General features: G+C 41.0%; 1 protein-coding gene and 1 long non-coding RNA gene across 3 annotated transcripts in view; one reads left to right on the top strand and one right to left on the bottom strand.

Annotated features, from left to right (window-relative positions):
• SLC9A3 (solute carrier family 9 member A3) overlaps positions 1-15,913 on the top strand; it is a 93,249-nt gene extending 77,336 nt beyond the window's left edge. For both annotated transcript variants that reach the window (XM_019539738.1, XM_019539731.1), the window contains 7 exons: positions 1,623-1,752; positions 5,761-5,876; positions 8,880-9,009; positions 9,584-9,760; positions 10,526-10,601; positions 13,205-13,318; positions 15,666-15,913. In XM_019539738.1, the coding sequence (XP_019395283.1) occupies positions 1,623-1,752; positions 5,761-5,876; positions 8,880-9,009; positions 9,584-9,760; positions 10,526-10,601; positions 13,205-13,318; positions 15,666-15,913 (991 nt within the window). The remainder of the gene's footprint in view (positions 1-1,622; positions 1,753-5,760; positions 5,877-8,879; positions 9,010-9,583; positions 9,761-10,525; positions 10,602-13,204; positions 13,319-15,665) is intronic.
• Positions 3,792-25,575, bottom strand: LOC109313260. The gene is made up of 3 exons (XR_002102010.1): positions 23,341-25,575; positions 11,950-11,955; positions 3,792-3,802 (listed from the first exon to the last, which is right to left on the bottom strand). It is a non-coding gene; the product is annotated as an uncharacterized LOC109313260 (long non-coding RNA).
• Positions 25,576-26,355: the final 780 nt, after the last annotated feature.

The raw sequence follows: 26,355 nt of genomic DNA on the forward strand, positions 1-26,355 counted from the left end.
AAGAGCCAGGATGCTGGGAATGGAAGAGCAGGCAGGGGATGGGGGCTCGTGACAGAACCCCCACGTAGTGCAGGGCATTGGGGGGCAGCAGGAATCATCCCCCTGCCTGGCAGCAGCTGGTGAGTGTTGGGCTTTAAAAAAAAAAAAAAAAGAGTCCAGGATGCTGGGGCCAGGTGGAGCAGCCATTGACGAGGCTCGGAGAGCGAGCAGAGGACGGGACCTGTTTGATTTGGAGATTCGGCCAATTTGGCAGAAGCTAATTTGGCAGAAGCCAAATTGATTCAGGACAGTGATTCAGAATCACCAAATCGAATCACTGTCCCCCAACTTGGCCAAATTCGAAGCCAATACTAGCTGCTTTACACAGGCCTGTTGGTTTGTTTGTGAAATAGTGAATTTTTATGATGGGCACCAGATTGAGCAGCCTCTTTTCTTGGGTAACCAGGAATCCTATCTTAATTCGGGTGTTGGGAATTAATTCCTGAGATGAAGAGAAAAAACGTTCATACTTACTCCAGATGTAAGGTACTGACCTTTTTTAACAAAGAGAAAAGGCTCAACCTACCTAGGTTCTTAACAAGTTGATAGTTAACTTGGGTGACTAACTTCCTCTGAAAGACTGCAGTCTCAACTCTCCCTCACCAAGACCATGTCCATAGTTAGAAAGATCTGTCTTCTTCAAGAGTTTGTTGCACTTCTGGCTTCTTCAGTGAATAGCTCAAAAGTGACCTCCTATGCTGGAGAATTGGATTGATCACTGGATGTCTGGAGTCAGGGATGAGAAAAGTTAATAGTAGCCTTCTGGATAGTGTCAGCTTCAATCAACCCTCTCTCCTCCACTCCCTCCCTCCCTCAAACCCACAACACAACTATCTGAAACCCAGTGGTTTGACCTCAAGAGGGCCCTGGGCAAATTCAGTGGTCTGGTCTTTTTCCCCACGTGGTCTGAACCAGCTCCAGCCCTGAAGCCTCACATCAGTTTACAAAAGGAAATTGGGGGGTGTTCAGAATAAAGCACGGACCCTGGCTGTTGTCCATCATCAGTCAGATGGAGGAAGGTTGGATAGCTAGGCTGAATGTCACTGAAACCAGGATTGCCTTGATCAGTTCTTAACCACTTGATGGGATGAACAGGGAACTCTGTCATTTTGCTACTCTGGGGGGGCACCTGTGAGCACAGGCTTGTCTATGTGGTCAAGCCTGATAAAACCTAACCAGGCATCTGATGGAAAACAAGCCATTCCTGAAAGTAACCTCACCTGTGCATAAAGAGCCTAAAGGCTTCCAAAGAAACAAGTGAGTAGTCAGAAGCAGAAAGATTAGATAACAGTGTTCCCCAGTGTATCTTACTGATTTTGAAACTAGATATTGGATAGTGTAATCATAAACCAATTGCTGCTTTTATTCATCAGTAGCTACAATTGGTGGCTGCACCTCATAAAAGACTTTTTTTTTTTTAAATGCCTAACTTCCACACAAGGTTTTTTTCAAGAACATGCTTTGCTATATTTAGTAAGGTGCACAAAATGCTTAGTGTCCAGGAATGGCTGCTCAGGCTAAAGGGAAAATGCTGTAATTGTGATTGATTGCCATTGTTAAAACAGTTTGTTTTAAATCATTAGGTGGACCAATTTTGATAGGAAAATTCTCAGTAAAGTACTGATGAGAAGGTCGGCACAGAAATCAAGAGACCGGATTCTTAATGTTTTCCATGAACTCAACCTGAAGGATGCCATTAGCTATGTGGCTGAGGTACTTCTAGCAATTTCTCTTGCACTTAGTAATGTCATCTCTCTTTTTTGTAGATTTTACACACACATACATACACACACACACACACACACACGTGTAAGATATTGCCTTTGGTGTATTAGGGGAGAAGAATCTAAAGCAAATTTCTTTTCATCTATATTTTATGTGCCCTCTATATGTCCTGGTACTGTTGTGTTATGTGTCACTTAGGAGCTGTTCACCAGCCTTACCTTGCATTGAGTAGTACCATGATTTCACTGGGATTATGCAAGTGTGTACATGATATCAACCTGTATAAATGTGTCAGAATCTGTTTGAAAATCTGACACTGAAACACCAATTTTTTTCCTGCACCGGCAAATTCAAAGTAACTTAAGAACAAAATCCTTTTGCAATGGTTCTCCAGCTTTCACATTTTGTGAGCCACATTGTAAAAGGACACTCTTTTGAGGGACCAACCTCTTCTCTAACTCACTACCCCTTTCTTGTGTGAAATACGAAGAAGAGCTTTAGGAATGACCAAATTCACAGCTCCCATTCTGAGAACCAGAAGCTTACAGATATCTTACATTTCTACCAGTCTCTAGGCACTGACAGACTGGGATACTATCTTTATAGCCTCATCTTCCTCCTGCTGTGATTCTACATCTTGTGACTATGATTATGAGAAGATCTAGTTAGTCCATACTCTGGCACTTAGCCAGTGTTCAGCCAGTCAGCTAGACCCACATATGAATTGCCAGGCAAAAGTTTTTTTCTACATATAGTAGTCACTAAAAAAATGGAGGGACCTAAACTCTTTGTGAAATTGGGCCAAATTCAGCAAATAGTTTTAGATGGAAAAATGAAAAATATTTTGTTAAATGTCAGAACCTTTCATTTTTAAACACATTTTAGTTTCAGAAATGCAAATTTATTTCACTTTCTGGTTTCAAAATAGCCTATTTACTTAAAGTTGACCTAAATTAAAAAAATAATAATGTTGGTCGAAGAAAATGTTTGGGCTTACCAAAATGAAAATGAGGTGTTTTTGTCATTTTTTAGAAAGAATTTTGTTTTGATTTAACTTGAATCTAATTTTTTTTTCTAATTTATTTGATTTCATCCACCAAACCAAACATCCAGTATACACCCATCGCTACAGAAAGCTTAGGACTTGCTATAGTTGTCGCACATACAGGTGCTTCCAAAAGTATTCACAGACGGCCAAACTACCTGCGACCAGCAATTTCTGTAGACAAACATTATGTTTTAAGTGAAACACCTATCCTCTAAAAGTGTTTTATGCTTCAAGCAGCTCACTGTCCATTTGGACCTGCCTAATTATTTTATGTGCCAATGTCACATGTTGACTTCACAGAGGAAGTACAAAAGAGATACCTGTTCACCTCAGGTATTTGGTTTCACATTTTGATTTTCCAGCGTGTCCCTTCTACCCAAATTGGCAACTGCAGTTACTCATTCCTCATATCCACTGCATGTCAGAGGCAGCAGAGCAGAACAGTTAATGTTGTTATCACTGTATGATCATCATTAAAGAGACATAGCTGGTTCAGTTGCATTCACATATAAGGACCTTCAGAAGTAGTGGCCAAGGCCACCTTAAATTATACCAGCCTGCTAAATGAGTTTTACTGAGTTTGAGTCTAGAATTAAGATGGTATGACTCTAAGCCTTCCCAAGATGATCACAAGCAAAGAAGCTGCCTCCTGTCATAACCAGGAGGAATCCTTTCCCCATTGTGGTATAGAGGGAGACTCTTTATGGTTAACCCTGGCTGTCACTGAGCCTAAGAGATGGATCAGATTGGGTGTTATGGACAAAATTCTCAATAATACTTCCGCTCCCATCTCTCATTAGAAGTAACTCCCAAATGAGTGCTTTTTAAAAAAACGGAAACTAATTTCCCTTGAGACCAAGATTAAGTGCAAGTCAGTAAAAACAATGTGTTATGAAAAAATGCCAAGGCAGTTCTGAGTCTTGGATTCTGCCAGAGGGTTAAAGAAATCATATATGACATTTCAAGAATACATTCATGAGCTTACCTGTCCTTGTGCTGTGTTAGTCAAATTCAATCAAGTATGTGTGAGAGACAGTGTATATGAGGGAATGTGATTATACATCTAACCCTATTATCTGAAAGGTATTGTCACAGAGTCATTAACATGTGTTATGGACATAGGAGAAACATACTCTGTGGCTCATGAGTCTGCACTAACACCCTCTAAAATCTACCAATGAAGGAGAAGCTGCCCTGTGAAGAGTGTAAGCAGGCTGGGCAGCTGACAGATGTACTTTGTGACCGCTGTGGCACAGCACTGGTGCGTGTCTTCACACAAAGCAGTGAAGAATACACTGTGAACATGTTTACCTGTGTCACCCAGGTTTCCTTATCACAGATAAACAGCCATACACGCAAAATACTGCTGGTTTGTAACGGTTGCTTTATGTGTACATTACCTGCTCTCTTTCACAACTGCATTGGTTTGTGTTCTGAATGAAAGAGCTCTGGGGATATCCTCAAGTACAGTAATCATTTTTTCTGAACCTAGTGTTATACAGATATGTCCTTTGACTACATTACATGCATGCCTGAATGTCCCTTTGCTCATTCCTCTACAGACGATGGCACAGATATTGTGTCTTCTCCCCCCTCTAGTTTGGTATCCTGTTACTGCCCGTCTTGGGCACTGGCTAGATGGAGTGAGAGACTTCAACTCTTAAGTCTTACTGACAGGCTACATACAGATTCACAAACCTGGTTCTTTCTGAAGCAGTAGATAATAAACGTTGGCCCCACATGTCTTAAAAGAAAAGGGAAATTGCCAATGTGATATATAGCCACTGTAAACAAAAATGATTCAATAGCACTTTCAGATAGTATATCTTACTTTGCATCTTTCTATTTTGTAATCCTCTTTTCCTGTCTTTATAAATAATTGCTGTCTGAAAGATGTGGGGTATGAATTTGCTCCAATGTGTCTAGACTTTTTTGTTTGCTGTGTTGTGTGCTAATGGAAATCTAATATGGTCATCACAGAGCATAATTTAAGAAATCACAAATGATGATGATGGTGATGCTTTATTTTAAGAATGAAATACTTCTGTCTTTGCGGGGGGTGGATATTTTTCTATTCCTCATTGATTGTAGGTTTAGCTGTAGAATCAAGTCAAAGGTCTCTTTGCTAACCAAAGCCACATATATGGGATTGGCATCACTACTTGAGAGCGTTTTTCATCCCCTACAACTATAACTCCACTCAATGGCCACCAACTTTCTGAACAATAAAATTGCCAAGTAAAAGAGTGAGGTTTGTGAATACAGGTGACCAAACTTTGACAGGAATTAACTTTGAGGGTAATTACTCTTAGAACTAAAAGCAAAACTCATTTTTTTCAATTCATCTTCCACTCAAACATTCTTCCTGCTGGCAAACACACGCAGACAGTCAGTGCCAAATTAACACTTGGCTCCTGGCTGTGAAGGAAGAGAAAGCTATAATTGGTATTTCTTGGAAGGCATTGCAGTTGGAACAGTAATGAGTACCAACAGAAGAACCCAGATATGTGTACTCTTCTGTGTTGTGATCTGCTATGTAAAAATCTTTTTGTCTGTAATTGAAAATAATTCCTTTTTGAGAAAAAATGGAAATGAAGACATTCAGTGACTCTCTCTGATGGCTTTTTAAGCATAGGTGAGCAATTTGCAAAGAGCCAAGTTCTTGTAAAATCATGTATGCTTTAAATGTACAGCTGTAAACTGTGACTCAAATGGTATGGCTGTTTTTTCAGTCCTTTGCACAAGGTTGAATTTCACCCTAGGTCAATAAATCGCATGAGGAAAAAAATCCTATTATACGTAAATAAAAATTCTTCCTTGTTCTTTTGTGCTTTGCATGCATGGAAGTTTCAAAAAAGATGGCAAGTTTTCTGATATACAAGTATTAACTTAATATATTCTTTGGCTGAATATTGTAGAGCAATAATGTGCCTTATTTCTTTCATCAGGGAGAGCGTAGAGGGTCCTTGGCATTTATTCGATCCCCAAGTACTGACAACATAGTCAACGTGGACTTCAGCACACCACGGCAATCTGCTGTAGAAGCCTCTGTTTCCTATTTATTGTAAGTCACTTGAATGGTGATTATTTTTGTTTCACTTTTCACTCACGTATGATTGCATAAAAACGTTCATTTGCAAAGTGTGAAAAATGTGATTCACCATGGATGTAAGATGCTTCCTTCGTGACTTATATTTTGTATTCACTTTGCATTGGTGTAGACGATCCAAAAATATGCAAAACAAAAAACAATCTCCTGTTCTTGTCTAATCTCATTCCTGTATGCTTTGTCAAATATATTTTTATGAATGTCAAAAGCTATATATGTAAATAGAAATAGAAAGTATCCCATCTGCCTGGCAAAAATAAATGGCAGTGCATTTTTTTTAAAAGGGAAGCATGGGTTTTTCTTAACTTTTAGAGAATTCAGGAACAGCTAACTAGATTTTACTCAACCTTTCCCAACTTAAAACTCCCTGGTCAAAAACCAGACTTCATGAATTTCAGCCCTAAAGCTGAATTTGTCAGAAAATGTATGTGCATGTAAAATATAGGCCTTATTGTCACTATCATTTTGTACACCTCTGTAGTGAGCTATGTCAATACTATAATTCCACATCCATGGAATTAGTCATAGAATACCTTTTCTTACCCTATCTTGGGAAACTGAGCTCCAGCATTCATTTTAAAACAGCAAGGTTAGCATCTGTTGACAGCCTGAAACAATAGCATCAAGAGGTATGAATTTGTCCATTTATCTCCATGGGAAATTGAGTCTGAAAGGAATGCATCAAAATGGCTAAAATATTCTTCTACCAATCATTTTGGCAGAAATGTTCTCCCTCCTTTTTTTTGGCAGCACTTCAATATTAAAAGTACAACTTTTTCCCCTATTACAGAGAGTAGGACATGTAGCAATGGCTTGAAATTACAGCCAAGTAGATGTATCTAGGATATCAGGGAAAAGCTTCTTCCCTTTCAGAACACTGAGGCAATGGAATAGACTGCCTACAAAAGTTGTAGAATCCTCTTCATTGGAGGTTTTTAAGAAGTTGAATAAGCTTTTTATTATAGATGCATTGGGTGTTAGCTGTAGCCAAAGCTGGGATTTTGACTTGGGTGTGCTGATGCTCATGCTGGGACTTAAACCCGGAAAGTGCCCACACACACGCATCGGGGCTGCTCCGACATGCTGTAATTACAATGCTTCGGTGCATACGTGATTAGTTGTCTGCTGGAGTGTGATAATTACTGCACTCCAGCAGACTCCAGAGTCATGTGTATCAGTGTCCTCATGTTTAAAAATGGCGGCAGGAGTTCTTTAACTAAAGCTCATTTAATGAGCTTTAGTTAAAGCGCCCCCACCGCCATTTTTTAGAGCAGGGACACTGATACACATGACATTCTGGGCACTTTAATTAGAGGGGCTCTCGCCTCCCAGAGCACATGTATAAACTCCCAGCGGTTCCTGGGAAGAAGGTCTTCCTCCTTCACTCAAGGTCAAACCAGCTGCCACATTTGAGTTCAGATTGGCATGAACTGTGAGGGTTCTTGCCTTCTTCTGTAGTGAGGGGCATAGTCCTCCTTCTTGGATCATAGATTTCATAGACATTAGGGCTGGAAGGGACCTCAGAAGATCATTGAGTCCAGCCCCCTGCCCAAAATATCTCTTGAGTATACAGGCAGTCCTTGGACTTACAACACAATTGTAACACAATACCCTATTTTCACCAAAAAAATCCCAGAATTTTGTACTAGATCAGTTATAGATGAGTAATATAGCTACATTAATGTATTTATATTATAAATAACAATCGTATTGATTTGGAAGGACTTATTTGAGGTGACTTTGGACTTTTTGAAAGGCTCTTGCTTGGACCTTTTGAAGGGTTCTTGGCTGGAGTCCTCTCAGGAGTCTTGGCTGTAGGTTTTTCTAGAGTCTTGTCTGCTTTCTTAAAGAAAGTGTCCAAGAAAGTTTGGACAGATGTTCTCCAAGGAGATGAGCAATGCAGCAAACTTGTTTGCTGGCTTGGCGTCACGTTGGATCAAGCGTTGTAAAGTCGAAACTGGCATAAAGTTGAAACAGGGTGTCAATTGATAAATGTTGTAAGTGCAAAATATTGTAACTCAAAATGTTGTAAATTGAGGATTTCCTGTATTTAACAACTACTTCCTGTCTTTGCAGTGGTAGGACATTGACCGTGCCCTCTGCTTTACCTGTGTTCAATTAGAGGTTGTTTTTTGACAATTTGGGCATTTGTCTGGTAGATTTGTGAGAGGGTTGTTTGCCAAGTTTTTAAGAATAGGTTAGACAAACACTTGTTCAGGATGGTTTAGACCAGGATAATCCTACCTTCGGCAGGGGGTTGGACTAGACCTATGGATGTCCTTGCTAGCCCCCTTTCTTTTTAATATAAAAATATTAAAATGTTCATTTTCAAAATGGTTAATTTTTTTCATTTTGACTGTTTCTAGAGAAAGTTCATTGTTTTGGAAATTCCATTTTTTTTAGTGTAATCTTTTCATCACGAAGCACCACGTGTAGTTTTTTTTTAAATGTGCTTGCCTAGTAACACTGAATTACCAGCCATACACTGAGTCAGCTTGCTTTATCCTTATTCTCACTGGGTGCATCTACACATGTGCTTTAATGCCCAGTAGCTTATTTTACTGCACATTAAAGTGTCATATAAAAAACCATGCTATTATGCTCACACACAGTAAAATAGGCTACTGAGCATTAAGCGTCACCTAAAAACCATGCACAATTGTTACTGTGCATTAAGGCAGCCTAACGTAAATTTGTTTAGTACCTCGCATTGGCGATACTAACTTTAATGTGATCAGGAAAAACACCTTAATGCATATGTAGATGTGCCAAAGAACCTCACTTTATTTCTTGAGTTGACTTGCTGATTTCAGAGGGTCTGTGTTTGGCCCCCTGATGCCATTCACTTGTTCTTATTATTTTCTTGCTTTCTCCTTATTGTTTGAATATGTTGCAATGCATACATTTCTTCCCTAATTACTGATCTATAAAAATGTTGTTTTGGGTCATCTGCTTTAGGAGAGAAAAAGCGGGTTCAGTTTGCCTTGATATGCAAGCCTTAGAGCAGAGGAGGAAAAGCATCCGAGATACAGAGGATACTGTCACTCACCACACACTTCAGCAGTACCTGTACAAGCCCAGGCAAGAGGTAAGAGCATGTTCAGTTAGGAACATGTTTTCATCCTAAAACCATAAGAAACTAAGCACAGAAAATTGTTGGGCAACTGAAACCAAAAGGACAAATCCTTAAGATCAACCACTAACTGACAGTCGGTGATGATCCTAGATATCTTTCTTCATGCGAGCAGTCATCTCTCTTATAGGTATCTCTCAGATTCCAGAAGAATTTAAGAGTGGCCCAAACTATGTTGTGTTAGTTGGTTGTTACCAGCCTGCATGGAATGGAAGGGTGTGAAAAAGGTTGGATGGATGAATGTGAAAGATTTTGTGAAACAAGGAAGTCTGAAGTGAACCCAACCATTGTACATAGTGTGTTTAATTTGAATGAGTTTCAGTTTATTTAAATTACCAAAGCCTCTGCTTCGTGACTTATCACAGTCTCGCATAGACAGAAGTAAGGGGTGTTGTTAACAATCAGAGACTTTTTAGTGTGTTCAGGCTTGCAGTTAATTGGGTTTTGTAACCAGTTGGTTTTGTCAGTATCAAAGCAAACTATCTGCATTTCTAAATAAATAAAGATTGTCTTATCTTCCTGGTTACAGCATAGGCACCTGTACAGTCGACATGAAATCATTCAGAATGAAGATGAAAAACAAGACAAGGAGATATTCCACAGAACAATGAGAAAGCGTTTGGACTCTTTCAAGGGTACCAAACTTGGAATAAACCGTTCCAAAAAGCACAATAAAATCCACAAGAGAGACCGTGGCCAAAGAAAGGTAAGGGCATACACTTAAGGTCTTGCTTTGGCATCATTTATGCAAATTGAGGGGAAAGGGCTTCCTGGGATCTATGTCTGGGAAGGCCTGGATAGCTTACATGACCCAGTATTGGTCTCTTTCCTGTGACATCTCTTCAGCAGGGTATGTGTTGGATTCAGTGCTAAAGCATGGTGAGAGACTGATATCTGGAACTGCATGGCTCAGGGGGCAGCAGTGGATGTGGCATCTGACCTTCACCCATACTGTGAAATATGCCAGCTACTTACTCTGTACTGCAGGGGCCTTCTTTTGTGTGTGAGGGGACTCTAGGTCTGAAAAAAGCAAGGGAGCTTCAACTGCCTAATGCTACACCAGAATGAGCAGCAGGTCAGCGAAGTCCAGAACACATTCATATGCAGGTTTTGTGACTTCTCAGAAGTTACATGGAGTCCAGAGGATCTGCTGGTGTGGAGAGGACAGCAGGAGAGAGATACCCAAGTTATTATAGGCTTCTAGAGGGGAAACTCTGCGACAGTCTACTCCTGGAGTTTCCTGTTCACATTGGTATTAATGGGAATTCTATGCCAGGGCCAAGGGTAAATAAAGTCTAAAAATATCTGTAACTGCTTCATCACTATTTATTTCAGTATTATCATGGTGATCCCTGGTGATTTCATAAGCAGAGGACTGCTCTTAAGCAGACCTTCTACACCTACATGGTATTATTAAGTATCTATTGCAACTCGTAGTAACTTTAAATTGTTTGGGTTTGTTTTTTTTCAGAGAAATAGTAATGTTATACCAAATGGGAAAATACCTACAGAAAACCCAGTACAAAATTTTACATTGAAGGAAAAAGGTAATTGCTGTGCTAAGGAACCTGGTTAACTCTGTATTTGAATGAGCGTGTATATTTCTGGTAGAGGTGTCAGTAAAAAATGTGAGAGTAATGTTGATAATAATAGATATGCTACTACCTATAGTCTGGGGAAGGTTTTATTTTTCTCTCCAGGCTTGAAACAGGTGTAGGGTGGAGGAGTGTAATGAATCATTAAGCAAACACATTTTCGTAGAAAACTTGATGACAAGCTGAAACTTCAGTTACCCTATTATTAACTTAAACACTGGGTGCATCTACACTGCAGTAGCATTGGCAGGCACTAACCGTGACGTGATGCTACTGCGCAGTAGCATCTGAAAATAAAATGACAGGGATGCTGCTGTGCAGTAATGCCAGTTATGGCACAGTCATTTAGTGCTTTGTTGCACAAGTACTAAATGACTGTGCAGTAACAACTGTGCAGCCTGCCACTTGTGTAGACACGGCCACTGGGGGAGGAGGTTGTATTGTTTTAAGTTTGAAATCTTAAAAATAATCCACTATAAGGAAGGAACCACTACCTGTATCACAGTTAATATCTCAGCTTCTCATCTATATGACCGGCAGATGCCCTTAACAGCATGCTCTATAGATTTTGGTCTGATTCCTAAGGGCCTGGACCTACTCCCATTTATTTTTTTAATGCTTTCTGGTCATATCATTTATTGGGCCAACTGTATAGTTGGGACAGTTGTTAGAAAATCTTTCAGGCACACACAACTTTTTTTGCCCTTTGTGCCTGAAAGCACGTCTAACATCTTTCCCAACTGCACAGTTGGTCCAGTAAAAGGTATCATCAAAATGCCCATGCTCCTCATTTATTTCCTGCAACGTTACAGCTACAACATCACTTCAACACTGCCACATTTGTTTTAAATGGAGCTGGAAGCAGAAGGAAGGCTGGAACAGGAAGACAGCATAGGACCTGTAGGGATGGAAAGTCAGTGACCACATTCTGCACTGACTTACCTTTTGTGCCACCTGAGTAACTCTAGGCTGAGGAAACCTAGCCTTAGGTTTATTAGTCTTGGGCAGGGGTTGTCAACCAGAGGTATGCATACCCCCGGGAGACGTGGAAAGGGGCTAAGGGGTACACGCGGGTGGGCAGGGATGGAGCGCTGCCACCCACCACCCCATGCTGCTGCCTCCCAGGAGCAGAGCGGTGGGGGGTGAGGCAAAGGCAGCGGCTCTCCCCCACACAGGCACCACCCAGCTGGCTGGACATGTTGGTGGGGAGCCTGCATGCAGTGACAGTGGCCACCTTCCACCACCCCATGCCACTGCTGCCATGTGCAAGCCCCCTCACTCCATATCCAGCCACCACCACCCACCCCTGCCAGCTCTGCATCTGGCTGCCGCCACCCCACTCAACCAGAAGTGTACCCAGAAGGGGTACACTCCTTAAAAAGTTTGAAAACCCCTTGTCTTGGGAATTGCTCTTATTAAAGGAAAGGGAGGGGGAAAAAAAGAAACCCTGAAGTTTTGATTTGGGTTTTAAAACAAAATAGCAGTGGATCTGTGTTTTCATCTGTCTTGTGCAAGGATGTGACATTTATTAGTGTCAGTCTTAATTAATGATGCCTTCAGGCAGGTCAAGTTATATAAGGTATAAGTCACTTGAAATGGTAAAAATACAAAAAAAAAGGCATGGGGAAAAAATTAATCCCTTTTCCCACCCCTGCCAGGATACCCAGGAACCTTGCTTATCATTGGAAAGCGGGGAGTGTCTGGGGCTAGATATGTTTCCCATAGCTGTCAGAAAGAGATAGGTGGGGGGTATGGGAGGTAGAACTGATTGCCTTCAGTCTGAAACTCTGGTATTTGCTTTCGAAATCATTTGGTCAGCCTGCATTTCTGTTAAAAATGGAAACTTGCTAGCTGAGACAGAAACAAAAATATTTCTATAGCACCTTTCATCTTCATTTTGCCTCCCTAGCACACTCTACTTAGGGCATCGAACACTCTCAAGATAATGAACCTATTACCTCAGGGTCACATCATTCCCAACCAGTGAAACGGAGGTCCTGTGGAAGAAAATACAGCGAGGGTTTAACAACGGACAGCCACACTGTACACAGCTTGGTTTTAAAAGATGAAAAGTGATGTCATATCCAATTATATTGTAGGGGAAACTTAGACTGACAGACATATTTTGACCCCATTTGACATTTATGCAGGTTGTTTCTGCTAATTATGGAAGTGCAATGGGATCTTTAATGACCACAAGCGTCATCTCTGTATCTCTGTTGAAGGCTGACACCTGTAGCAGTATAACACCCCCTACAACTGGTTAGAGTTTTGTTTCAGTCCTGGGTAAGCAGAAAAGATGCTGCTACCTATCTAGAAACTGAATCCTCTTTTCTTTGAGAAGTCTAACATAATCACAGCATGAGATGATACGGGAGTAAAACAAGGATCAAATATTAGTAGTCTGATTAGCACATAACTGATGAGCACAAAACCTAGTTATAACGCCTCAACTATTACTTACAATTTTGCATTTACTTTATTGGCATTAAATAACTACTTCAGGAATCCTTTCTGAATCTCTGGCACAAGCTTATTGTGTTATTTTCTGACAGATCTGGAATTTTCTGATCCAGAAGAAAACAATGATTATGAATCTCTGCATATGGACAAAGGGACTGACTTTTTAGCTGATGTCACCAAGCAGAATTTTGCAGATGCTACTACTGGTAAGAAAATAAACAACATATAGATATTTTTCCCTCAGTGCAATTTATTGAACCTTTTGGTGATTATACTTTCTAGCGGTGCTGAAAAAGTTGTCTTCATAACCTGGATGTAAAAGATTTAACGGCTTCTAGAGACAGAAAAAAATTATTCTAGAGTTTTTTTGATTTTCAAGGACAAGGCAATATTTAGTCATATGAATTGATTTCTTCCTTGTCAAGAATATCTACATCAGTCTGACTCCAGTTGGTCACCTTCTTTCACCCTTGCATGGAATTCCTCCCCTTAATTTATGGGAGCCTGAGATCCAGAATGAGCTAATGCAGTTTTAAGCTCCAATACCAATCTATGGACACTTGCTGAGCTAGAAGTAAGGTCATTTTATTGTTGAAAAAGGGGCATTCCCAGCTGTTCAGCACATTCTTCTAGCCTTAGGAGGCTTGAAGACCTCAGATTTTTAAACTATGACATTTTTATATATAGAAGAAACAACTTAAGATACATTCTGATATCTTAAAATATATTCTGACTTTTTTCTTTCTATCTAAACCCTATGAAGTTGGACTTACAGCATAGCAGGCTGTTTTGCATACCATGTGACACATGCAGAATACATGAGGGTGCAGTGCACTTTAAAGCTTGCATTAGCATTTATTTGGATGCAGTCAGAATCATGCTGATAAAACTTTTTTTACCATATCCCATCATGTTGAATTTTGAACTTGGATGTGTACTAAGTGGATATTATTGATCGCCAAGATTGAGAGATGACAAGGTGTCCATTTTTTACAAAAGGAATCTAGTCCTAGGTATCAATCTTTCCAACACCATATGTACTTGAATCCAAGCTGACCCTGAATTTAAGACCCTCCCCCATTAGATTCTATACATGGAAAACTTATAAATGTGTTATAACTTTCCATGTATAGAATCTAATTGTTATTGGAGGATCATCTTAAATTCATCTCCCTACCATCACTGTGGGTGGTGGGGAGATGGGCAATGAGGGAAGCAGTAAGAGGGCAGGCAGTGGAGATGGCAGGCAGTAAGTCAGGCGGTAGGGGGAAGGGAATATAGAGGTGGTGGGAGAGGCAACAGATTCCCTCCTGTTGCCTGACCCCGTGCCTAACTCCACCTGTAACCTGAAGCCCCTACCTCCCTTCCCCCCACTTGTCTCTCTTCTCCCCCGTACCACTTCTGCCCCCAGCCTCAGACCTCTGTCCCATCATTCCTGTTTACCTTTGGTCTGTGCTGGCAAGGTCCATCCATGTTGCAACCTGGTGTAGGGAGCATGGTTTCAATCTGGTCCTGTAGCACCAGCGCAGCGCCAGCACCACTGCTGGGGTGGAAACGTGTCTGTGCTGAAGCAGAGGTAAGCAGGGATAAGCAGGTGGCAGAAGTGGCACAGGAAGGAGATGGAGCAGGGGGGTTGAGGCTGCAGGAAGAGATGGGGAGGCAAAGGGTGCAGAGGCGGTGGGGGGGCACTGGCAGCAGCCATAGCATCTGCCTGCTACCCCAGCACCTCATAGTCGATTCCAAGACGAGGGGCTTTCCCCCTCATGCTAAATGTGGGGGGACGACTCATCTTGGAATTGAGTAAATATGGTATGTTTCATTTTCAATGTTCTACATGTCAAAGCCAAACTGAAAGCCCAAAGCCATGGGACTCTTTAGCCTGGAAAACCGCAGGCTCAGGGGTGATCTGATGGCCACCTATAAGTTTATCAGGGGTGACCACCAGGATCTGGGGGAACGTTTGTTCACCAGAGCGCCCCGAGGGATGACGAGGTCGAACGGTCACAAACTCCTGCAAGACCGTTTCAGGCTGGACATAAGGAAGAATTTCTTTACTGTCCGAGCCCCCAAGGTCTGGAACAGTCTGCCAGCGGAGGTGGTTCAAGCACCTACATTGAACACCTTCAAGAGCAAATTGGATGCTTATCTTGCTGGGATCCTATGACCCCAGCTGACTTCCTGCCCTTTGGGCAGGGGGCTGGACTCGATGATCTCCCGAGGTCCCTTCCAGCCCTAATGTCTATGAAATCTATGAAAGTGAGCATATTTGGTTCAAGGCATGCTTGATATAACTCCAGTCTTTGTTTCATGCTTTAGGGGAGAAATTCAACTTTAACTAAGAATTATTTGTGTTTTTTTGGAAATTCACTGAGTCTCTTTAAAAAAGCGACTGTTGCGAACCAGGCTTACAAGTAGGGTACATGTCGGAAATGCTCTATTTGCCTATGTTTTGTTTCAATATGGCCACGGTCCAACGCTAAACGTTCCATTTACTGCTAAGAAATGTATTTATTTTCTTTACCAACTGAATTTGTCACTCATAAACTTTTGTAGGAATTGATAACCCAGTATTTTCAGCTGATGATGATCAAAGTATCTACGTGAAGTTCCCGCCATGGTTATCTAATGAAGATACCGTAGTACCATCACAAAGGGCCCGAGTGCAGATACCGTACTCTCCAAACAACTTCAGACGGCTCACCCCATTTCGGCTCAGCAATAAATCAGTAGATTCCTTTTTGCTAGCAGATGGTCCAGAGGAGCGACCCAGAACTTTTCTCCCAGAATCAACACATATGTAATACTTTAAAACACAGCTTCCTTTTTATTTTCAATCAATCTCTCTGTTCTTCTCTGGCCACCTGACGAGCCATTCCCTTGTCCTTCTCTTGCTTGATTTTTCTGAAATTAAACATTCTGCTGCTCTTCTATTTAAATCCAGAGCTTTTAAAGAAAGGGGCCAATATTTAAATAATTAGGGCTGGATCCTCAGCTGGTAAAAACCCAGACAAGACTATGATACACCAACCAGCCAAGGAGTTAGGCCTTCATTTTGGTTTCAGCATCTTTTTTGCTATTTTCAAAACAAAACCCTTTCCAACACTGATAGGATATTTCTACTACTTTTTTTCTGGTTTTGCTTGGCAGTATGCTCATCTGTCACTTTTTCAATAATGGTTCTAGTTCTTCTCTCAACTAGGAGGCTGAATATCTCACTTTAATAACTTTGAAGGAATTTACATTTGAATCAGTATCTCCAGAAGTGATAACTATTATCCCCGGTAACTGTGGGCAAGGGTTTTCTTTGTTATGTTTTTGTACGGCCCGTAGCCTAATGAGATTGGGGCATCTAAGCATGTGTTTAATAGAAGGACTAATTAATACTAATAAGCACATTAATACTTAACAAAAAGTTTAAAAATCAGGTACAGCCTGCAAGAAACATTACATTTTACATGACACAGATGGAGGTGACTAACCAACAAACTAGGCCACGGAGACCAAGACCCCATATTTTTGTTAGAGCACTAACATTCATTTTGCCCTTTTCATTCTATTTATAGCAGTCTTTATTTTTAAGCCTTGAGTAATATATTGATGCAAGTTCTTGATACAGTACTTTGTTGCCTTTGAAGGTAGGTGCCTTAAACCTGAATTCATTCTCACATGAAATGAAGATTTTGTTCTCATTAGTCCTCAGTGATATTCTTCTAAATTGTAAAATCAGCCCATTGTTCAATAGGTCTCTGTCACGGGTGCAGACATTACTATATGGAGCGTGGTTCATGGTAGGATTCAGTATCAATAATAAAACTCCAGAGCAATGTAGAGATGATACAAAAAATACAACTAAATTGTTCTTGATGTCCAGGACAGTATTTAAGGTGCATGCAAAGTACAAAGGCATGGTTTATTCACTGTCAAATCAATTACTGAGTTACCTTCCCATTTAAAAGATGAGAACCTCAGTCTGTTCTCTATTTATTGAGCATTTATGCAATCCTGATTTGAGAAGAGTTTCACAAACGTCTGATATAAGATTTAAAAAACCTTCCTCACAGCCATGGCTTCTGTCCTGTGGGGAGCAGTGATATACTCAATTAGTTCTAGGTAGTGGGTTATGATGTGTCATTTTCAAGAGTGGATGCTCTGGGGTTGCTTTAACTGATTATCAATCTTTTTACATTATTTTAAAAATAGTGGCTTGAAATAAATGCCAACTTAATCGAATAGACTTATCATGGATTAAAATACACTCCATTCATACTACTTAAGCTGCCACATAAGAAATGGCATTGCAGTGTTAAGATATCTCCCTCCAGTAATAGATATCATCATTTTTTCTTTTGAAAGATGCTGAAGTGGGGGTTTTTTTCCTCTTGGAAACCTTTATGTATACTGTACAGTATTCACTTCTATCACTTATTGCTTGCTGAGCTTTGTCCTTATTAACTTTTATCCTTTTTTCTGTTCTATCATCCTGATTGGCATGGATTTCACGATTTAAAACTTGTCTCTTGATAGCTTCTTGTGCAGATAAAATGTTTGGTAGCTTTAGAATGACTATAGTGACTAGAGATAAAGGTGGCTCTTGTGAGTTAGCTCTCCAAATGAAAGTAGATTATCATTTGATTTTTGAAAAAATGGTTATGAAAGAGTAAGGTCTACTTTGCATTCTTATAAAGGGCGTTGCTCATGCTCTTTAAGCCCCTGTATGTCAAAATGTCCTCTTTAAAGGCAGCTTATGCAATGAACCAGCCTGATGTAAAATGGCACTAGAATCTAGTTAAAAGGCTTTAAAGCCTGTAAATAGCCAACTAGTGTCTTTGAAAGAAATTGTATTTGCAAATTATGTATGCAGGGCCTGGCTTTCTGAGGGTCTTCTCACTGAAATATTAAACTGATTTACGGCTCTAGCCAAGCAAATTCCCTTATGACCTATCCCCTTAGAGCATCATTTATAATAGCACAGTGGACAAATTCCTGACTTGCTTATTAATTCACTGGTTAGAATTCCTCAGATGAGCCTTACAACTAAGTGGCCCAAAGGAAAATTGCTGATGAATACATTTAAACAGCCACATGATGGCACCCTTACCTTAGGATCTGAACAGGCTGATATACTTAACAAACAGGGCTAAATATTGCCCTGGTTTCCAGCCAGGGAAATTTGATTAGCTTTAGTTTTGCAAGTGGAAGTGAGCCTCGCTGACTCAGGGAACAGATTCTGTTTAAGGACCTTCTGCAGAATAGCAGCCATTGAGGGATCCATATGAAATCAGTATTTAGAATGAAAATGAATCTCATAAAAAAAGTCTCAGCTTACACATTTCTATATTTAATTCTATCAATGTAGGTGACATGGTTCATGATGCTGACCTGACAGGATACTCATCTCCAGAGAAGAAGCTGTCTCCTTATAAATCTGACCAAGCAAACCACAATGCCCCTACTGCCGAGAAACCCCTCCACTTCATTCCATCTTGTCTTCAAGGGCCTTGGACAGAAAGATATTCTTCACTGGACAACAGAGGAGGTATATCTCTTTCTACTGCCTCAGATTATATAAATTCTCATGACTCAAATATAACTGAACTCTACTGGAAAGCAGACTCGGATACAAATGACAATCAACCAACAAATTCAGGATATTGTTCAGAAACTAATTATGAGCCAGTGAATTCACAGCAGGACCACTCGATAGCTATGCAAGAGGGGCTAGAGGACTTTAATTCCAAAGACACCCAAGAGATGAAATCACTGCTTAGTGTTCCAGGTAATTATAGGTCTGCTGCCGCCAGGCGTGTCCAAAGTCGGCGTTCCTTCCACAGGCCAAAACCTTTGCAACATCCCAAACTTCAGAAGTTAGCATCTCTCCCACCATCTTGTCACATTCCTCCACATTCTTTGGAACAAGAGGAAACGCAGCTGTGAGCCATGATTTACTTAGGGCAAGAAAGAGGAAAAAGAATAGGTTGGGATAAAAGATTGGTGGAACAAGGAAAAAGAAAAACTTATGAAACCATTGAGACCCTTTCTGGAACTGTTTCTTGGAAGAAAAAGGAAAAGACCCATTGGAAACCTGGAGTCTGTTTTGGCCCTATGTGCATACTTGTAATTCCTCATTTATTTTACAGGGATCTGTGGGGATGCTTCAATAAGGGAAAGTATGCTTCCTTGATTTTTTTTTTTTTTTTTGATCTGGACTGTTACAAAGATAAACCCATTTTCTAAAAGCTAAGACAAGGAGCTTTTCAAAACAGAAGCTGATCGCTGTTGCTTTTAGCATGCCGTGTGTTTCTCTATAACACCATGGAAGCAGTAAGCTGTGTCTGTTACCTTAATAATGGAGCTCCATATTCATGCTGCATGCAATTTATAGACAAGAAGCCAGTGGGTAGTGTCTTGCTAGCTGAGTCTGTTTGGGTTGAAAGGGATTAGTGCCTTTTTATAAAATGTGAAAGCTGAAGAAGAAATATTTTCCTACAGTTGCATTTTTTGTGACACTGTCCAACGCTTATTTAACTGTGGGATTTTGAGTCTCTGTTGCAAACTCTTAAGATGAGCTCCTGGACCTATTGAAAGTAACAACCATTTTATAATTGACTTCTGGAGTGGAAGGCAGGATTTTGCTGTTGTTTGCTCTGTTGAGTGGTGCTGGGAATTACCAAATGTACAGAGCTAATGTAGAACTTTAATTTTATGTGGTCCTGAACATCTCATTTTATGTTTTTAATTAAGTTGGTCTCTTCCAAATGGCCTCCCTCACATGGACGTACAAAACACAGGAGATGTATTTGGCTGCTCTTGTGTGTCTTCCAAAGCTTTATTAGACCATCTCAGTTATTTATACCTCCCACCTTCTCCAATATTTGCTTAGCACAGTGATTGTTCTCAATAGTCTCGTCTTCTGCATTCTTTGCCACATTGTTTAAGTGCCATGACGACTCAGGATGTTATTTCAAAGTACTGTACCCTCATAGTTTGGGCTGTACTGTATGTATATATTTGTACCTGTTTGAGTTATTTTCTGTTTTTATGCAAAATGATGAAAAAGTTACACCTGATCTTTGCTCCCTACAAACCTGCTCTAACCCCCATCTAAGCCAGTGGGAAAGGTCGTTGGATTAGCCCTATATAAGAATGGAAGTACAAGTGGAAATGTTCTGAGGGCTTCCTATTGCAGGCAAAACCTCAGTTGCTGCCGCATGTGTGTAAGCTTCTTTAGGGTGTAGGTCTTAGGAACAGTGGAAACCTAAAATGGAGGAATCTAACACTAGTTTCTACTCCCATATACTTGGCATACATTGACGTAGGCACCTAAGTGTGATTCTGTTCTACCTTCCTGAGCTCCTGAAAGTCCATGCATGCATCTAGCTTTGTAACATTTGCTGTCATCTTGGCCTGAAGAGTGAGTCTCAAAATGTAGTGAGGAGAAGAACCCACCTATATTTTATCTGGAACTTGAGCAAGGTGGAATAGAGTTGCACTTGGGCACCTAAGTCCACTTGAGCACCTAATAAGTGGGATAGAATCTGGTCCTGGAGTCTATGGCCACCTGTGAAACTGCTGCCCCTCCTCTTCTCCATCTTCAGCCTGTGCTAGGGAGGCAGGTTTAGCTACTGCAGGTCCCTGGATTCCTTGGTGATGGTGGGTGCTGTAGAAGCCTAGATTGATAAACAAGCTACAGTCTGGGGACCAGATTCAGATTATGACCTCATTTCATACCAGCCATCAAACAGGTCTCTGCTTCTAGTTATTCTAGGCACTGATTCATGCCAGTGCCTTTAAAGCCTGTTGCTGCATCTGCACTATGGAGCTGCTGCCACTTTAGCTGTGGTGGCCTCGCAATGGCAGCCGGGCCTCCTGGTATGCGCACAGACATCAACCAACAGAAGCTGTGATGGCAGAAGCTATCTTCTACCAGCAGAGCTGTGGCTGTACTGGAGTATTTTCCCAGCAGAACCGTGCTGGTTATGTAGTGTGATTTTTCACCCCAGCTGACATACCTCTGCCAACAGAACTTTGTGATGTAGACAAAGTCTCCGTGGCTCAACACTGACCCCCTTGCTGGCTTTTGCCATCCTATTGTCACTTTCAGTGGGAAATGCTATGCTGCTTGTTTAAAGTCCTTCAGAATCTTATGTGTATAGAAGTTGGTTTTGTAATTTGATTATGTACGTGTAACTATTTTTGATCTGAGTCAATAAGAATGTATTTTTTTATTATTATTTTGATGAAGACGAAAACAATTTTTGTAACATAGCAGTGCTAGGTATCATTCTAGTTAGAAGGATGTTGGGAATACCCCTTATCACTGTGATTAGACAGCTACACTCTGACTAAACAGTACAAGAAGAAGACTAAAGGCTAGATGTCCTAGGACATCTATACATGTGACAGAGCTCTGCTCCAACGTGTGCTAATTAGCATGAGTCAGAGCAGACACAGTTAATCAAGTCTGCCGGAGCATACTAATTAGCGTGCTCCAGCAGCCTCCATGTCATGTGTATTCAGCATCCCCACATTTCAAAATAATGGTGGGGGCACTTTAACTAAAGCTCATTGAACAAGCTTTAGTTAAAGTGCTCCCGCCACCATTTTGAAATGCGGGACGCTGAATACTCAGGATGCTACAGGTACTGTAATTAAAGCGGCTCTCGGAGCCACTCTAATTAAAGTGCCCACACCCCACCCCCGCCCCAGAGCACATATCTAGACACCCCGAATGCCTTGAATGTATTCTAGTCAATTACACCCATGATGAGTGGGTGTGAAGTGCCCCCACCCGTGGAAAATCCAGATTACGTAGCATTGTATACCTGCTGTGCATGGGTTTGAGGGACTACATAAGGTGCAAGACGCTGGAGAATCAAACCTGGGCTTTATTCAGAATGTTTTGGGACACATTCAGAAATGTGCCCTGGCTGTTTTGTTTTAGCCAACACCCCAGTTGAGCAACCCAATGACTGCATCCACAGAGTAGCCTAACGCAGTCAAGATGTTCTGGTGAATTGGCCAACCATTTTGAGGGTATTTTTCATAGTCCCTTCTATATTATGACAGCATAACTCCTAAATGTGAGCACCAAGTCTGAACGGGTTAGATGCTATTTTAAGATGCAGGTTTCCTATCACAAACATCCATTTCCTTGCACTATTGTAAAGATTTCCTTATTATGTCATTGTAGAAAGGAACAGCACTTCACATGTCATCACTTCATAGGGGCCTGCCCTGCAAACTGCATTTTCCAGAGTTTGCTTACGGAAGCTTTTGTGTATTATTTTTGTCCACGTGACCTGCAGTGCACATCAGCAAGCCCTAATTTGCATGTTAGTGTTTATGCAAGTGCAAGTTGAGCACGCTCATATAATTGAACCATGATCATAGGATCATGGGAATGTAGGGCTGGAAGGGACTTCCCCAGGTCATTTAGTCCAACCCCTTGCCCAGGACAGGATTATCCCTGACCAAACCCATTTAGTCAAGTTTCTGTCCAACCTGCTGTTGAAAATTTCCAGCGATGGGGGTTTCACAATTTCTCTAGGTAGCCTATTCCAATGCTTGGCCACCCTCATAGAATGAAAGTTCCTCCTGCCCAACCTGAATTTCCCCTGCTGTAGCTTGAGTCCGTTGCTCCTAGTCCTGTCCCGTATGAGCGCATCCTGACAAGCGTACACATGTAGGGATGCACATTTCTGGTAGAATAAATAGCAGTGGCACGTATTTGTGCCACCGTTTCTTCCCAAGTGAGCCCCTGCAACTCCAGAATGCAGCAAATAGACCTGCGTGGGGTAGGGGGAGTCTGGGGCCAGCACTTGTGTGCTCATTGGGACGTATCCTATGGCTGGAGAAAAAGCCCATCTCCATCTTCTCTATAATCACCCTTAAAGTATTTGAAGACTGTTATAAAATCCCTCTTCATCACATCCTCTTCTCATGTGTTGCTGTAGCAAACAAGAAGGGTGAGGCAATAAAACTATCTGTAGAAATATAACAATAGCTGAAAAAATAGGAGTCTGCAAACAGAGTGCTATGGACCACGTTAATTTGCTGCTATGTAAAAATGAATAGGAAGGCATTTTATTAATAGAAATAACAGAGAGAGATTTGTAGACACAGAATCTAATTCTCCTTTTACTTGTTCATGCCAGAAAGATTTGGTCAGTGGAGTCGGACAGGTGGAGTTTCTACCAGCCTCCTCCATCCATAGTTTCCAGCCTCTTACCTCCATGTGGAGAGTCTTTTTCTTGATGTAGCTTATAACAACTCTGAGAACAAAACAAGCTGCAGCGACAGAAGATTTTTTCTGTTATAACTTCTTTCCAATAGGTCTTTTGCTTGCTTAAGGGTGTAGTATCTCCCTCTCCCCTCCCCCGATCAACAAAGCTGGGTTGGGAAAATATTTAAATGCAGACTTGACATTATTTTAGTGTAGCTCCATTTTCTCTAACAGCATTACTCTTGGTATACCTTAACATTACTGCAAGGAGAATCGGGCCCAAACTTTTTATAGTATAACTCACTTTAGCTCCTTATCTTTCCCACAAACTGTTGAGGTGCAATATATATCCTTGTAGTGCAGATGTTGAGCCAGTTCTTCAGCAGATGTAAGCAATGTCATTCCTTTACTTCGGTGTAGCCACATGGATTTATGCCAGCTGAGGCTCAGCCCTTGTGTGTTTTAGTAATTTGTGTTTTGGTATTGTATCATGTAAAAATGCAACTCTACAGGAAATGTTTAAAGCATACTAGGCCTGATGGGGTATGGCACCTTACACAGTTTGTTTCACCTGAACAAATTGAAGATTAAATGTTGCCAAGTCAGAAAGGTGAAAGGCTGTGAAGAACTGGAGTGTAAGGTTAAAGTTTCTAGTTGGTAGGTCAGCAGAGCTCTGTTGAAGCCAATATAGCCATAGCTGGTCTACACAGGCTGAGAATCTGGCTCTAGTTTTTTTATTAATGTGTTCTCTTGCTGATGTTTTATAGTTTGTGGGAAATTCCACAGTCTCTATTTATTAAATAGGTAATAATGGCCTACTTTATTGCACAAAGATGAAATACATAAATATGTGATGTCTTTTCTATAAATTTTGCTCCAAAGATAGGATTTTTTACAATGTTTATTTTGTGCTGCACTATTAACCTACTAATGTTAAAAAAAAAAATGGAAGTGTGTAGTCCGAATTAAGATGAATTATGTCTCTGTGAGCTGTGACGATATAATTATCTGAAATGCTTTTTTATAAATGTATGATCTGATCAGAATTTTATGTAACAGAGATGGTAAAATAATGATGTGCCTTAAAATGTCCTTCTCTGGAGAAGCTTCTGTTTGGAGATCTGGTGTGCACTTTCCAAACAGTGTCAACTCCCTTTCTATATTTTAAAACAGTAAATCTGTTTTTAAAATGTCTTTATAAATATGTTTTAAAGGATATCATGATGAAAACTTTGGTAATAAATTGCATGAAATTGGTGTAATCATGCTACATTGGTAAAGCTGGCTTATTTAGCTCATCCACATGAAACCAATATTTACAAGACACTCCATCATTAAAATAATTTATTGAAACATGGTTTTATTGTTCTGGCTATTTTACAATGTTCTGATGCAGCATGGGTTTGAAAATTATGGCTACTGTTTTGTAGCCAGGAATGATGTTAAATATGTTTTGTGTGTGTCTTCCCTTTCATTCTTTATCAAATCTCTTACTGCGCTAGAATGACCTAGAATGAAGAAAAAACTATCGGGGAATAAGACAGCAGAATGAGTTGCAATGCCTCCTAACCATAACAGAAAAGTTAATGAAGCTAGAAGGTTGTTATGCTACCTACAAATGAAAGCAAATCAAGGGGAGTTTTACCACTGAATTCAGTGAGACCGAGATTTCACCCAAGGAGCAAAGTTTGCTTTAACAGGTAAAACATCAGTGTGCACTCTCCTGGGCCAGGGATCTGTTCCCAGCTGTGCTGAAAGCTTCCTGAGTAGGAACTTTACCATGACCCAATCTGCAAAGTAAATCTGTCCACATATCCCGTTCCTTTGTAGTGTATTTTAGAAGGGGACACACCAGCATGAGGTGTTCATCAAGAGACTTGGAGCTTCCTTTTACTTTTGAAGAGTAGCTCACTGGCACTGAGAATATCCTTGGATATTTTTCTGTTGGCTTCAGTGATAAAAATGATTTATGTTGTTTTCAAGTGTTGCCAATTTTTAAAACATTTTATTATTTCTAGCCTCAAAAACACTACGTTTCGTGACAGCCGGTGCCTAACTCCCATCTTTGTTTGAAATGTTGTGGCATCATGTAACTTTTTGTGAGTAAACAGAGGAACATAATGAGAAACTTGGCATTTAAAAAAATGTAAGAAATCACAGGTACTGGAGCAGATGAACTTTTGACCTTCTTGGGCTGTCTGATTTATTATCCCACATAGGTCTCTGGCTCCAAGCCATCATCTGTCTCTTGGAGTGCAATCACATAAGAAGACATGGTTCTTTGGGTGCTTTGGGTAAATCTGATATCTAAGAAGGCCCCTGAGTGTAGCCCCCAGCCGTGAATTACTTCAGCAGGTTCAGACCAGCACCTAGCTATTCTGTTCTATTCAGGACAATGGCACTGGTATCCAATGCCCAGATAGCCTATTTACAGTAAGGGTGTGCAAAATGAGCCATATTCGATTTGGATTTGGCCTGAATCAGGGACAATGATTTGATTTGTTGATTTGCATCGCTGTCCCTGATTCAATTTGGCTGAATCTAAATCTGAAGATGTGATTCAGAGATTCAGTCATAGATAGAGTTTTAAATGTTTTTTCTACATACCTCTAGGTACCAGGTGTGGCTTGTGATGCTGCAGTGCTGGGGCAGATGGAGCATCCTACAGGAGCGCGGGGAGGGCCCTCCACATGCTCAGCAGCAAACCCAGAAGTGGACCAGAAGTACTTCCGGGTCTACTAGGGAGCATGCTGCCCCCCTCCCCCCCCTTGGCTCAGCAATCAGCCACAGGGGGACCTCAGGTTGCACCAGTCACTGAGTGGGGGGTGGGGAGGTGCAGGCAGCTCCCCCCATAAGCTCCCCGGTGCAGCTGGACTGGAATTGCTTCTGGTCCACTTCCAGGTCTGCTGCCAAGCATGCTGGGGACCCCCCACACACATGCTCCTGAAGGACACTCTGTGCATCCCAGCATCTCAGCATTTACGAGCCACCTGCTACCTTGAGGTATGTAGAAAAAACATT

Source organism: Crocodylus porosus, unplaced genomic scaffold (genome assembly GCF_001723895.1).
Source record: "Crocodylus porosus isolate Cpor-Errol unplaced genomic scaffold, CroPor_comp1, whole genome shotgun sequence".
NCBI classification, from domain to species: Eukaryota; Metazoa; Chordata; order Crocodylia; family Crocodylidae; genus Crocodylus; species Crocodylus porosus.